The following is a 16160-nucleotide window of genomic DNA, read 5'->3' on the forward strand; positions in this document are numbered from 1 at the left end:
TTTCAGAAAAAAGTCTGTAAATGGAGACTTTCTTCCAGCTGAACTGAAGTAAACCCTTAACAGGAGATTCTTGTAGAGTTAGGGTCAGAGGGAAAATACGCAGTTCAGGTTTCCTCTGATGCTTTCTTTGCCGTTATGATATGCCGAGCGCTCTCTTAAACTCAGAGGAGGCATTAAATTGAAGCCAGATTGCTCCCGTAATGAGCGAGAGCAGCTATTGCATGTAATCTGCATCAAGTGCTGCACTCTGAGGAAATTCCTTCAAGGTTTGGGTCAATTTCACTTATGATCAGGCCAATTTGTTGGTGTATAGCATGCTTTAGTTCTTCCCAACATGCAGGAGCAGCGAAAAACAAAAAAAAAAACAGGACAATCCAAACAAGTCACAACGCAGAAGCTGTGTGACTTTTGTGGTGGGAGGAACAATTTTCCTCTCTGACTGAGCTGAGATCCTGTCAGTGCCATTGACGTCAAGCTGAATCTATAGTGAACCCACTGTGTACCACTGCAGCGTTTATTCTACGGGGACTTGACAAGGACTTCTGAAATCACATGACTTCAATGTCTGCCAATTGGCCATCAGATGACGGTGGTTAAATGTGCTGCATTTCTCCTAGATAGATTAGCTGCCTAGGAATGTGTCACTCATAACATATTCAAACTACATGTTCAAAGATATCAGCCTTTTGAATATGATGGTTTTGGCTACACGGTTATTATATTACTATTCCGTATTATATGATTTTTGTATTACTATACATAAGCAGTACGATATGTTAAGTGTATATCATAATCATTTGTCAAATGTTAATCAAAATGATGTTGAAAATTGAAATTGCGATATGGTCAAATGCCTTAAAGGAACACTCCACCGTTTTTTGAAATAGGGCTTATTCACCTTCTTTCCTACATTTAGATAGGTGGGCAAATGCATTTTTGTCTCAGTGCATGCATTGTTTTAGTTTGACAGGGTCGGCGCTAGCTTAGCTTAGCATAATGAATGGAATCCTTTGTTGCCAGCTAGCATGTCATGAGTAAAAGTAATATATAAAATAAAAAAAAACCACCTAATTATTTCTTGTGGCCTGCGTATTCACAACAAGTACAAATAGTGATGCAGATTAACACTAGGCAATTTCCTATGCAGATATTGACTTGGGACTATATTAGGGGGAAGCACAGGCGAAGCACTGCTACTTGGGTGCAGAGATATCACGCCCAAGTAGCAGTGCTTCGCCTGTGCTTCCCCCTAATATAGTCCTTAATATATAAGTCAATATCTGCCTAGGAAATCGCCTAGTGTTAATCTGCATCGCTATTTGTACTCGTTGTGAATACGCAGGCCACAAGAAGTAATTAGGTTGGGTTTTTTTTTTTTTTATATCACTTTTACTCAGGACATGCTAGCTGGCAACAAAGGATTCCATTCATTATGCTAAGCTAAGCTAGCGCCGACCCTGTCAAACTAAAATAATGCATGCACTGAGACAAAAATGCATTTGCCCACCTATCTAAATGTAGGAAAGAAGGTGAATAAGCCCTATTTCAAAAAACGGTGGAGTGTTTTTTTAATTCAGTTTTCTGCAACTGGACCAAATGCAAAACATTACTGTTGTATAATAATTTTAATATTCAGTTTTTTATTATACAATTATTATTATTCAGTATTATATTATTTTTATATTACTATACAGATGCAGTACGAGGTGTTAAATGTTTATCATAATTATTTATTAAATGATTTAATTGCAATTATGGTCAAAGGTCTTCTTCAGTATATGCAACTGGACAAAATGCTTATTATTATTATTATTATTATTCTGTATCAGATCATTTTTGTTTTACTAAACAGCAGCAGTTTGAGATGTAATCGTAATACTTGTCAATAGTCAATATGTTTTTTGTTTTTCGCATCCTTTTTTATTAAGATATCTGACATTTATGTAAATGAGGTAGTATTTTGATGCAATTCTTCTGGAAAGCGATTTTCCTTTTACAGATCTTAAAGTAAATGTTCTTAAAAAATGATTGTGCTTTTCTGAAAGTGAATCAGCTAAATATCCTGCTGATCTGTTTTTATCTGATTTTCGAGCTAATGAAAAAGGAGCTTGTTGAGAGAGAGAGAGAGAAAGAGAGAGAGAGAGAGAGAGAGAGTGTGTGTGTGTGTGTATCATAAAGGCATGAGGGCACTGTAAAATATATGTGGGTCAAAGTTAAGTGAATATGTTTAAGAAAATGCACATAGATGTGCGGATAGTTTCGATGCATAAAATTTTACATGAATAAACAAATTGACAAATGTTTACCCCAGGCTTTAACATAAATGTAATGCAAATAGAAATGTATAATGGAGAACAGCATATATAAAGTGAGAAATTTGCCCTGAGGAAGAAGGAAAGTGTTTTTTTCCACTGGGCGTAGTAGCAGAAAGGCAGTGACATAAGCGCAGACAAAGAGTCTCAGTGCTTTTCTTTGCTCATTGTCCTCTGGACGTACACGAATCGGGTGGCAAACAGTCTCTTGATGTCACCCTCCCTGCTCAGGCTATTGTTTTTGTCTCTCTCGGGTAGACATCGGCCAGCCACGCTGAGATGACCCTCGGCTACTACTGTGAGAATGCAGATGGAGCACTGGCCATTGAATGTCCAAAGACCGTCCTGTGCGTTATTGTTTTCATACGCCCTCAAACTGGTGTCTATCGTGGAACTGGACACAGCCTTTGTGGAGCCAGCCAAAGCTGACTAAATTGTTGAATGAAATCCAGCATTGGGACGGAGGGGTGGGACATACCCATTGGCCCACTGTTGGGGTGTCAGTGACCCTACAGTGTTGGCACGGGAGGAGCTTTGTCTTGACTGGTATACATGATTGCACTTGTAAATGTATTTTTTGGGTCAGTGGAGAACATGGCTCATGTTCACGGGGACATTTGAGGATTCAACTTGGAAAGTTCAACTGCCATGAGTTGTTTTTCAGGAACTTGAAATGGCCTGTTTTCTTATTCTTATTCATTTTTTATATTGAGGGGATTGCAACCCGACCCTTTACTTGAAGCAAAGTGGTGCACTTAATTACAACATGACTGCAGTTTTGCTACATTTCATTACCAGACTTGCAGTCGGAAGTGTTTGTGTAAATTGCATGCAGACTTTAGAACATGTTTAGTTGAGGTATGCTGATCTACTTGAGTTTCTGCCATTTCTGTCTTTCCTGTAGTGTTGGCCTATTGAGTAGTGATTTCAAAAGACTGTTCAAATTTGGCTGATTTACACCGACACCTGAGGTTTTCATGCTTGAATGTTGAAAATACACATTATTTTTCACATATTTCACATTATTGCAGCACCTCTTTTCCCAGTCTGACAGTAACGCTCTGTTAAGTTCCTGTCTCTATGAAGCCCCTCCTTCTGAAAAGCGCAATGTGCTCTGATTGGTTGGTTGGACTAGTGTCTTGTGATTGGTCAGCCACTTCGAGCGTGTTTCTGAAATGTCACTCCCCTTACCGTAATCGCTAGTTTCGCAACTCAGCTCAAGTTTCGACGCAACTCAACCAGGTCTCGTCCCTTTTTTTTCGTATGCCTCGGGTGGGAATTATTTAAATGATGAATATTGTAACGTGTATGTTTCTAGAAGAAAACTCAAGTGTTTCAGGGAGTTCAGAAACAGTGCTTATTGATATAGAGAATATCTCCCTTTGTAGTAGACTTTGTAACTTTGCAGATGTTCAAGCAGCAACATTACACACTAAAGTAAGCTGAAATGTAAAACCGAATAATGTAAAGAAATTCATCCATGTAAAGCAATTATTTTCAAAATATATTTTTTTTATTTTATAAAATAGAATAGCTTGAAAGCTCAGGTCCCCATTCAAAGCAGCATAAGACAATATGAAGCTCAGCATTGTGGAATGAACAATGTATAAACTCATGTAGCCATTCATTAGCATCAAGCTTACAGTTAAGTTTCTTTTATTGATTGCTTTGCCTTGCATGTAGCAAATTGAGCAAGACTAGGCCTGACCGCTAAAAAGAAATGGCAGAATTGCTTTATAATATCATTAGTAAGCCCCCACCATCAAATGACTTGGGGAGAACTCACTCAGAGTGATGGATTCGGCCTCTGGCCAACATTACCTCAGCTGTCAGTCTCTCGGAGCTGCAAGGGTTTCACTTTAACTGCTCCGTCAAATGGAAAGACTAGCAAAAAAACGGGATGGAGAAAAACTACTTGTTTTTCCTTCTGTCTTCGATTGCTAAAAAAAATCCATCTAGCATCCCCGTTTTGCTGATGAACATTGACAGTAACAACATGCACACCTATTTATTTGGACACCTTGGTTATTTGGAACAGGCTGTAAGGCAATCAGGTGAAGGTGTCGTGGTGTTTATAGCACTCTTGGATTGATGTTGTTTATTTTTACAGTTTGTTCGTGCTTTGCGGTCGGTGAAAGTGGCTGGAGGTGCTTCATATACGAGTGAGCTAATAAAAACTACTAGTTCACCTGAAGTACGTAAATATCTGCGCTGGACCTGAAGATTTGCCAACTGTGCAACTGAGCTAGATTTGTTTAAACATTAATCCAGATCTGGAATGGCACCATTGTGAGGCACCGCAGTTATTCGGTTAAGCCATGAGGCCCAGTGCATTCTGGACCACATACTATGTGACTGTATGTATACACAGTAAATGCCTTATTGAGAGCTGCTTCAGTCTGCGACAAGCACATGAACTGATTCCAGTGTTTAACGCTGTCATTCTAAAGAACACGGTCCCCGCAGGTCCTTAAGTCTTACATTTAGTTTTATCAAATTAAGAAAAGACTTGATTATTATTTCAAGATGTCTTAAATGTGGGGATGAAAAACCTGGAATCGCAATATAGCTTAATGTAATAAACTTCAAAAGGCTACAAATTGATTAAATAAAAGTGTGCGCTGCATGTTTCAAAGTAAAAACGCAGCACTGTTGCTTGTTCTACTACAGCCTCACGCTTTCAGAGCAGTTTGCAATCACCGAAAAGCCCACATTTATGCCAAGCGATTACTTTGATCTACTGTTGATAATTTAAAACTGTTTATGTTTATATCAGTCATACCTGCAAACTCTTCACCTTTGGGCAAGGAAAGTTTCGATGGCAATTATTTTAATTTTTTTTATATTACCTCCATAAAACAGCGCTACTTTATTTACAGAGGTAACCGGAGAAACCACTATATTTCTGCTCTTCCCTCATCGCTATCTACTGTCTGTCAACTGTATTTGCATTTTCTTTCAGCACGTCTTCCATTTTATTTAGATCAATGTAAAAATCACCTCAATGTAAAAATCACCTCAACACTTTATTTTACAGTACGTGCGCTTTCAATGTACTTACAGTGTACTTGCCAAGAAAGTACTGAATAAGATAAGGTAACTACTTGGGTTAAGGTTAAGGTTAGGTTTAGGGGTAGGTTCAGGGTTAGTACCTAGTTATTACCCAGTTATTGTACAATACAATAAGTATACAGTATGTACATGTGAAACAGGACTGTAAAATAAAGTGCTACCGGTGGATCAACAAGCTAATGTGCATTACATTTTTTTAGAATAATAAGGTTTTAAAATATTATGTATAATCATATTTTATATGAATATGTTTTAAAGGCTGAAATGTGATGTTTATAATTTTTATAAAACTTGTTTTTGTCAAAACTTTTATTATTTGAATGGTAAAGTTGTTTAAACTTTTACAGTCATTTTATGGTTTAGGATGTTGGCATAAACACTGATCTGCATCCCCCTACCAAACAATATTCATTTTATTTGTGGAGGTCTTGAAAAACATCTTAAAAGCCTTAAATTGGATTTTAAAAACCCTGCAGATGCCTTGAAGGAATCAGATTGGTTGTTTCATCCAATTTGTGAATTATTTAGAAAGGATATTGGTTAAATGGGTTAACTGTGTTTTTTTTTCCGTTCTCTCTAGAAAGAGATTCAGGCGATGAGCCAGTGTCACCATCCCAACATTGTGTCGTACTACACGTCGTTTGTGGTGAAGGATGAGCTGTGGTTGGTCATGAAGCTGCTCAGTGGTGGTAAGTCCTGCCCACCTGTCCTTTTTCCTCCAATCAAATCGCTTAATTTCCAGTTGGTTGCATCCAAGCACTGAAAAAAGCCATTCAGTCAATTTTGATGCCACATCATGTGTACTGAGAGGACTTGATTTGGTGGATTTTTGAAGGCAGCATCTGAAGGAGCTTTGAGAGAAGTAAAAAAAAAAAAAAAGATTTAAATCAAGATTTCATTTTTATTAAAAAAAAGAAGCACTGTAGTTAACAAATATATTTGTTCGGTTTAAATTACTTGAATTTGTTGTAGGTCATTAGACATGACCATGTGATGCCTTGGAGTTATGTTGGGTGTGATTTAGCTTGTGGAAAAACACATATCCGTTATCATAGCTACCTAATCATATTTTTTATATTATCCAATAAACTTGCTGTTCTAGGAAGAAAAAAATATTAAGAAACAAACAATATATAATTAATCTTCTTTAAAAGCATATAAGAAAGCTGCTATGAATATGTGCATTTCACCAACAACATACACCACAATTCAAAAGTTCTGGGTTGGTATGATAAAAAAATAAATAAAGAATTTTATACTCATCAAGGCTGCATTTATTTGATTAAAAAATATAGTGAATTATTACTACAATTTAAAATAACTGTTATAACTGTTACATGATCCATCAAAACTCAAAAAAAAAAAAAAAATGCTGATTTAGTGCTCCGGAAACATTTCTTATCAATGTTGAGAACAGTAGTGCTAATTATTATTTTTGTGGAAACCGTCATACTTTTTGTTTCAGGTTTCTTTAATAAATAGAATGTTCAAATTAGCTTTTTTTTTATTTTAAATAGGATTTTGTTGTAACATTATAAATGTCATTGCTGTCACTTTTAATTAATTTAATGCTTTCTTGCTGAATAAAACTATTAATTTCTCTTCAAAACAATATCTTACTGACACCAAAGTTTGAACAGTAGTGTTTATTTGGTCATTCATCTATCAAATACTGTTTGACACATTAAATTAAGTTTTGCCGAGATATATAGATGGTTTCTCTTGGTGGTAGAAATAAACGTATGCGTTTGTATTTCAGTTTTGAGTGCTATATTAGGATCTCAAATGAGCCGTTAAGGATGATAATAGAGTTTTCCAGGAGCTCCCCTACGGAGTTAATCAGAGGCCGCTGTTAATTACAGCAGATGCATTAGTGCAGCAGCCTGAGACTCACACAATATCGTACAGCATTAATGCATTATAACTTGTGTCCAGCACGGATATCTTTTGACAATCTTGCCAGTCTGGCTTTTGGGGAATTTCTCCTAAGACATGCACAAGCACATCTTGGCACATAAAGTTATGCAAACAGATCAGAATTTGTCATCTTTTTTTCAGCTGTGAAGTTGCTGTAAATAGTTTTATTCAGGGCTGCACGTTATATCGAGTGCGATTGTCAAATTGCACAGGGTACGATTTAGTTTAAAAAAAATATGCGCTGCCGTTTTCAGAGTGAAGCGCGGCATTTACACATGCGTAGTTTATTATAAAGTGTTTCAGCGGCAGCTCATATTTTTATTCTGCAAACCGTAAAAATAAAAGCTTGTTTAAAAATGAAGAAATTAAGACGTAAATATTAGTATTGTAATTTTACAGTAAAATATATATATTTGTAAATATAATAATATAATGTTAAAAAAAATGTTTAAATAATAGTCACAAAAAAATCTGAATTTCACATATTGAAGTGCTCCTATATATACCGTATATATTGAATTGGTCAACAGTGGGATATGAAATGTGGCCTATGAAAACTTTTTTTCTGAAATAAGTGTGTTGATTCTTGTAAAAAGTAACCCATGTATGATCAATTTTCCCAATTTTTTAGTTTTTCCCAAATCGTTCAGCCGAGAATTTCACACTCAAATAAAGTCCTCAGAAAAAGTAATTATTATTATTTATTATTATTATTATGCTGATGCACTCCCCCAAAATCCACCCCACTCACTCGAGAATGATACATTTATTCCAAATATAGCTATTCATGTCATCAGGTGAAATTTCCCGCATCTTTTCATATCGCAATATATATTTAGCAGAAAAACAGAATATTGCTATGTCCGTTTTTTTTCCCAGTGTCGTGCAGCCCTGGTTTTATTTGAGTTTTAAACAGCCCGTTTTGCTTCTTGATTGCATTGCGTCCTTAAGCTCCAATAGTCCTCCTCTTTCCAAACCCCATTGTGTAAAGCAACTGCTGAGAGTTTGATGATATGTTTCAAGCCAGCGTGTAATGCTCTGTCCCAGACGCAGCCAAGTGCTGGACAGGGAGATTATAGTGTGGCTCATGCTGACACTGACAGCCGTGGGACGCGGCCTTTCTTCCCCCCGGTGCAGAGCTGAAATCACTCTGTCTGGATAATCGCAGTTCATTTTACGCCTGTCATCAGCTGTCGTGCCCTCCTGCTTCTGCCAGCTGAAGATGCCCAGGTGGCACGCAGCCCATTTTAAAGTATGAAGGTAGGCCACGACAGGTCTCACAGCTGTGGGGCAGGCGGCTAGTTTAAACATAACAGATACTGCTGTGTTTTTATTGTGTAAAAAAGGGAAGGGGTCTTAAAAGGATAGTTAAGCTAAAAATGAAAATTGCCATCATTTACTCACCCTCATGTGATTCCAAACTGACTTTCTTCTGTGGAACACAAAAAATAAACCTTTTTGAAGAGGTTTTTTTTTTTTTTTCATACAATGAAAGTCAATGGGGTCCAATCAGTGTTGTTTTGGACCCTATTGACTTCCATTGTATGGACAAAAACAGTTCAAACATTCCTCAAAATATATTCTTTGGTGTTTTGCATGGAAAAATTAAGTCAGACAGGTTTGGAATAATATGAGGGTGAGTAAATGATAACAATTTAGATTTTTGAGTGAACTATCCCTTTAAATAAAACGGCAAAAATTAGCCAATCATTAGCCAATCCTCTTCAGTGAACAGTTAAAGAGCTGTACTGCTCAAAGCCATCTGTTGGTTGGTTGGTAATCTGTTGCTTCGTGTTTAACCGTCCCATCTTGACAGTGGCGTTTGTAACGTTCCCTTTGACAGCTGTCAGAAGTGATGAGGTAAATAGGAATGTGATTTTACATGATGCTGCTTGGCTGCATTCCATAGTTTCAGCATAGGAAGTGCGTTCAGGAAAGAACTACGAAACAAACATTCTTTCTTTTTTGTACTAATTTTGTCATTCCCTCCACTTCCTGTGTACTGTCCGGTACCATGAAGGCAAAACGGGCTAAAAAAAAAAGAAAGAATAATACATCTCATAGTTGCTTTATTCACTCATGGCATTTACAGGAAGACCAGATTTGGCAGAAAGTCACCTTCTCAGCCTGGCCTATTTGTTGGGTACAAAGGTATGTGAGATACGGAACAAGATCAATAACTTCATTATAATTATAATAAATAATAATTCGTTACATTTATATAGCGCTTTTCTGGGTACTTCTCAAAGCGCTTTTACATAGAAAAATCTCCTCAACCCTGTACACATTAGCACATAGCACTTTTGTGTTCATTAGCACATAGCACAAAAGAAGTTGTCCTCTCTGGCCTCTGAAGAGCACTTGTAAGTAGATCTTTTACAGCTAGATGGGAGTTTTGCAACTTTACAAGCACTGTTGGCTGTCACCTGTGTGCTGCACTGGATATAAATGAGTCATTCTACAAAACCAGTGCCATTTGTTTACAAGTGCAAAAACAGATAAAAAGTCTATTATTATATAGTAAAAGGTGGAGTAGCTGAAGTAGTAGACAGTTTCTACACATCAACAAACTTTTATTATATTATATTTTATTTTGTTTTATTTTCTATAATAAAATGTATTAATTTTTCAAATTAGAATAGAATTAAATTTATGCAATAACTATTTATTTATTTATTGCATCCTATCATATATTAAAATGTATATTTAAATTTACATACAATTATGTATTTCAATTCATTTATGTAAAATATAACAAAATGACTTTAGAAATCTCCTATTCAGCCTGGAAAAGGGACCCTTTTTATTGGATGACCCAAATCCATTCAATACTAAATGTAATGACTGTCTCACAGGGTCAAGATGAACAATCCACTTAAACAGATCAAATTTTGGAGACTCAGCATATTATACACACACACACACATATGAGTACAAACATACACACAGACTATCAGGAATTTCAATATAAACTCAGTTCTACATTCATGAATGTGGATTTTTTTTTTTCATCCAGGAAGCAGATTACCCAGAGCAATTGAAATTTTTGGTGCAATAATATTTTAAGCTGTCGCCGTCTTGTAGGTTTTAAGCACAATGTTTTGAAATATGGCACTGTGCCCGTAGTGACTCTCAGCCCACTGAGAGACAACAGATGCTTCCTATCTTCCCTCTGCTCCTCCACCCTTATTTTCTTAGAGTAATCTTTCCCTCACCAGCAGCCCCGTATGGCCCTGTGCCCTTTGGCCCAGTGGGCACGACATGGCATGTTCCACCCACACCAATGCAGGATCCTTAGGAAGGCAGCAGTGTCAGATAGTCTGACAACTGTTGGACAAAGAGTCATTTTCTTTTCCTGTTGCGGAAGCATAATTGGAATTACAGAAAGGGCATTGGGGAGATTTCCTGGTGATGCTTTTCCTCAAAGTGTCATGAGAGAATATCAAGAATGCTTTTGCACCACATGGTCACGGTTAGAGTTACTTTCAAGAGCATTTGGAATGGGAGTTTGGCTCATGTGAACAAGACATAAAGCCATTTGTTTAGTATTTAATGAAATGTGAAGCGTTTACAGTCACATCTCCATCACACCTCAGCATGGGGCTTCACATGATTGAGGCGTTCCAAGATGAACATTCTTGGGAAGTTTTGTTGATGAGCCCCCCCTGTCATTCATAATGAAAGGATTAGTTCATTTGTTCAAAAAGTTTTGTTATTTATTGTCATTGATTTTCTTCAATGAGATTAATATTAACTTAAAGACAAGAATAAAAATCACGTCATTGTTTACTCTCCCTCATATAGTTCCAAACCGTATCACTTTCTTCTGTGAAACACATAAGGCGATATTAAGCAGAATGTTCACGCTGCTCTTTTCCATTCAATCAAAGTGAATGGTGACCAGAAGTCAAACTCCAAAAATGACAAAAAAAGTGATCCATACAACGTGTGCGCTATATTTCAAAGTTGTCATGTGGCTTCAGAAGGAAATATAGCCCACAAATCATACTGACTATTTCCATATAGCTTTTGTGGTGCCTTTTGTTGTTTTTGTAGTGTGAGAACATACACCACACTTTATGGAATGGTATGGAAAAAAGCAGCATGAACATTCTGCTTAATATCTCCTTTTGTTTTCCACAGAAAAAACTCATAAAGTTTAGAACGAGGATCAATTAATGATGTCACAATTTTATTTGTGTGGAACACTGTCTTAAAGTTAATGTTAACCATAGAGCTCAAGATATTTTGTGGAGTTGTAGGAAATTACTACATTTTTATCTCTGCTCTCTGGCCCTCCCTGTGTATGTTTGACGCTAAGAATTTAGCTGGTTTCGCTCAGCAGCCTCACCCATCAATCTCACATGGGTTTGTAAACTAATGTAGCATCATTTACTCTCTCTCTCTCTCTCTCTCTCTCTCTCTCTCTCTCTCTCTCTCTCTCTCTCTGTTGGAGCTTGACTGCTCTTAATCCAGGTCGTAGCCATCAGTGAAACCTGATGTGTTGTTCGCTCACTCAGCAGTGCGCTGGCTTCATGCCACACACACATGCCCGCACACACACACTTTCACCGTCTTGTTTTTCTTTCATTCGAATGCTCACTTATGAGTTTTTATATAAAACAACCTTCAGGCCACTTAGAGGTCGACGATACCCTTTTTAAACCACGGAAGAAGAATGAGCTGTAGAAAGAGGAAAAAAAGAAACCAAAATAAGAAAACACATAAGCCATTTTTCTGTTTCTCGAATCACTTTCACCATGAGCTAGGGTGTGGGTGTGATAAACTACCTTGATTTCCTTGGCTATGATCTCACAGTTTTTCCTGGCGAGTCATGCTGCACTTCTTCAAAATACAATATTCAGTCCGTGTGAAATTGTATATCTGTATTTTTCATACATGTATTTTTGTATTTGCCATTTAATGGTTTAGAAATGTAGAGCAACCTGCATAGATGATATGCAAACATAATGCATAATCATACTGTGTATTTAAATACTGTTCAAAAGTAGTCTCTTATGCTCACCAAGGCTGCATTTATTTGATCAAAAATACAGTAAAAACAGTAACATGGTGAAATATTACTACATTTTAAAAACGTATTGTTTAAATATATTTTAAAATGTAATTTATTCCTGTGACGGCAAAGATGAATTTTTAGAAGATGTTACTCCAAATGCTGATTTGGTACTCAAGAAACATTTCTTATTATTATCAATGTTGAAAGTTGTGCAGCTTAATTTATTTGTGAAAACTGATTTAAAAAAGGGGAATAGAAAGCTCAATTGTAGATGAATTTACTGTCACTTTTGATCAATTAAATGCATATTTACTGAATTAAAGTATTAATTTCTTTTAACAAATCTTACTGACCCCAAATTTTTGAATGGTAAGTTGTTTTTTGAGTATTAATAATGTTTCCAACCTTAAGAAATATCCTAAAGTGATTGTGCTATTAAATATCCTTGTGCCTCTGGACTGTCGCTCTGCCCCACACAAACACTGGCCAGCCGCCCACTCTAGTGTACCGACGGCACGCTGCTGGACTTCCTCTCCCCCGGAGGGTTTAAAGTTCCGCTGTCGGCGTCAGTGAAGAGTACCCTGTGATGCCATGGGAGTTAACTTGATCAGAATTCTGGGAATTCCGAATTCTTTTTCTCAGAATTTCATTTCAGATAGTGGGATGAAATTTCATTTGCTGTCAGCTCTCTCCATCTTTTCACATGGATAGGAATTACATATGCAACTCTAGGGTGGTTGCATGAACAGACCGTCTTTGTCTAACTGATGTCTGAAACGAGGCCGTTCAGAGCGTTCCCTGACACATGGAGGCCAGCGGATTTTTTGGTTTATGCCGTTTACATCAGCTCCCTCAGGATATTTTGTCTGTCTGCGCTGTTTGCGGGAGGTGCTGGCCGTCCTCCAGCTCAGAAAAATGACCTAACTGGTTGATAAAGTTGCAGATGGAACATTCTCTTCATGGACTCTTGCATATGCCTTAATTAAATATCATGGGAAACATAATGATTGACAGATTGTTCTCCTAAAACATTTACTTTGGGTGTCCATATTTCTGTACATCAGGGTTGAAACAATATTGGTTTGTTGGGTGTCCCATAATCAAGTTAAGCTTTGTAAATATAAACAGCACAAAAAGACAAATTATTGGGAAGCAGCCAGAGCAAGTCACTGTAGATTATGACATTTTTGTCTGACCTTCTGGAAAAGCTTTAAGGTCATGCACGCAAGCCAAGTGCACAAGAATGATGAACATCGGCCAGTAAGTCTGCCACAAAACGGCCTAGTAAATAACATGTGCCCTCTACAGAAGCTCTTCTAGCATGTGCACTTGTGAAGCTAATGACAGTACAACTTTATGTCTACTAACAGCTCTCTGTGTTCTCCTTGTTGCAGGCTCAGTGTTAGATGTGATAAAGCACATCATTTCAAAGGGGGAACACAAGACCGGTGTGCTGGATGAACCCAGTATTGCTACAGTGCTGAAAGAGGTCCTTCAGGGTCTTGAGTACCTCCACAAAAATGGCCAGATCCACAGGTAACACTTCTCACTTTTAGAAAAGATTTTGGATACTTAGAAATTGTCGTTATTAACTCACCGTCATGTTGTTCTAAACCTCTATGCTGTTTTTTTCTGTTTAACCCTTAAATGCACGAATGTTTCGCCAATCATTATTACATATTCGGGTCTTTAGCGACCCGGATCTATATCTAACACTGATGGATCTCTACCTGTCAAGATAATATGAAACTCTCCTGGTATTAGAGGAACAATTACAGAATAAACAGAGCAATTCCAAGAGGGTCCTCACACCATCGGTGCTCGGGCCCTAATAATAAAATAAAGCATATTTTGTTACCTTTTGGAGCTTGGAAGGGTTCAGTTTGAGCAGATGTTTTATACCATCATCACTGTCCTCGTCAGAGCTCATTTCCCAGTACATTCAGCATCATTCGGCTCATATTCAACATATCAGACATATTCTCAAATCTATCATTTTCAACATCTTCAAAATCAATATATTGATCGCTGACAGCTTCTTCACCAGATCCACCATCAAGTGACAGTGACACTAATATTTGATTGCGTTCAGTACTTGCTCTGCAGTAAATCGCTGAGCCATTTCAAGTTTTGCTGATGATACTTCCTATTCTTTTGTTTTCTGCCTGCAATTACTATGAGTGAAATATTAATCAGCCTAATCTCAGATTAATTCATTCACTCAAAAGAACTGGTTTGAAAGAACAATTTATTCACAAATCGGATATTGTTTGTTAATAATTCAAATACCTCTAACCACTCACTGGAAGGGGAAGATTTTCAGGGAATAATAACTTTTTCACACAAAGTTATTGTAGGTTTCAGAAGATTTGTAATATTGTGCAAGATTTTATATGGACCACTATTATTAGACTTTTATGGTGCTTTACAGACTGTTACTGTATGGAAAATATCTGTGTAGGAAAAACAAATCTTTTGTGTTCTACAAGAGAAAAAAACAACATAAAAAGACATGAAAATGAGTAAATAATGGCAGAATTTTCGTTTTGAAATGAACTGTCTCTTTAAGACTGGACTGGTTTCAACACAAAGAAGGTCTGTAGGATGCCTCTGGACCGAGACTCCATTTAATCAGCCTAATCTCAGATGATGAATGATGAATGATGGAATTAATGAATTCCGTTTCAGAATCAACATCTGCTTGAGTTTCCAATGGAAATCCATGGAAAAACTGAGTGAGCTCTCTAGTCTAATCGTACCCTAAAGTCTTTTATCATTAAATCTTTAAAACATACAAATCTCAGTTGATGCTGGCCAAGCATATATGGCCGTTTCATTCCCAATCTTTTACTAAGCTCATCAAAGATTCCTTTGCTAGTTTATCTGAGACATTCATCTTCAGAAGTCAATACACTCTATGCGGTGATGACTCACTGATGGCTAATTTAAATCAACTGTCGGTTTCTCTCTCCATCTCTCCCTTTTTATATTATTCGCTTTCTTCTCATATCCCTTGTTCCCTCTGTACACGCACAGGCCTGTTAAAGCAGACAGTGTAAATAAATCGCAGGCTTTTAGTCTGGTTAAATACCCATGACTTGCAAGCTTGACTATGAATCTCAATGAAGGAGACCTTGTCTTTTTGGTCTCTGCTGTGCCGCCAGTGGGACGGGAGGTCATTTTTGACTTGTTAGAAGCTTGTTAGAGTGTTTTTAAGATGTCTGACATCAAATTTAGTGCATTTAGTTTGTTGCCTTTGGACATAGTTTTTGGAAGATGGACTTTAATTATGTAGCCAGATTTTTTTTCCCTGTATTGTTGTATGTAATGTTAGATGGGACATATTGAACTCCTCCATCTCCAATACACTACCAGTCAAAGGTGTGGGATCGGTAAGATTTTTAATGTTTTTAAAAGAAGTCTCTTCTACTCACCAAGGCTGCATTTATTTGATAAAAAAAAAAAAAAAAAAGTAATATTATTCAAATGTCATTTATTTATGTGATCAAAGCTGAATACAAAAGATTCTGTTTTAAAATAAATGCTGTTCTTTTGAACTTTCTATTCATCAGAGAATCCTGTAAAAAAACTGTACATAACTGTTTTCAACATTGATAATAATAATGAATGTTTTTTGAGCATCAAATCCGCATATATTAGAATGATTTCTGAACGATCACGTGACACTGAAGACTGGAGTAATGATGCTGAAAATTCAGCTTTGATCACAGGAATAAATTACATTTTAAAATATATTAAAATAGAGAACATTTATTTTAAATTGTCATAATATTTCACGATATTACTGTTTTCTTTTTTTTTTTATCAAATAAATGCAA

At 36.7% G+C, this 16160-nt stretch overlaps 1 protein-coding gene across 2 annotated transcripts in view; it reads left to right on the plus strand.

The window, feature by feature from the left end:
- oxsr1b (oxidative stress responsive kinase 1b) overlaps window positions 1-16160 on the plus strand; it is a 48098-nt gene that overhangs the window by 16353 nt on the left and 15585 nt on the right. Inside the window, exons 1-3 of one of the 2 annotated variants that reach the window (XM_084399440.1) lie at window positions 9142-9161; window positions 9394-9452; window positions 13716-13857. In XM_084399440.1, coding sequence (XP_084255566.1) covers window positions 9157-9161; window positions 9394-9452; window positions 13716-13857 — 206 coding nt within the window. In that variant the 5' untranslated portion in view covers window positions 9142-9156. Of the gene's footprint in view, window positions 1-5964; window positions 6074-9141; window positions 9162-9393; window positions 9453-13715; window positions 13858-16160 lie in introns of those variants that run through there. The other variant, XM_084399439.1, reaches the window with a different exon arrangement.

The sequence above is a fragment of the Rutilus rutilus genome, assembly GCF_951802725.1.
Source record: "Rutilus rutilus genome assembly, chromosome: 24".
Classification (NCBI taxonomy): Eukaryota; Metazoa; Chordata; class Actinopteri; order Cypriniformes; family Leuciscidae; genus Rutilus; species Rutilus rutilus.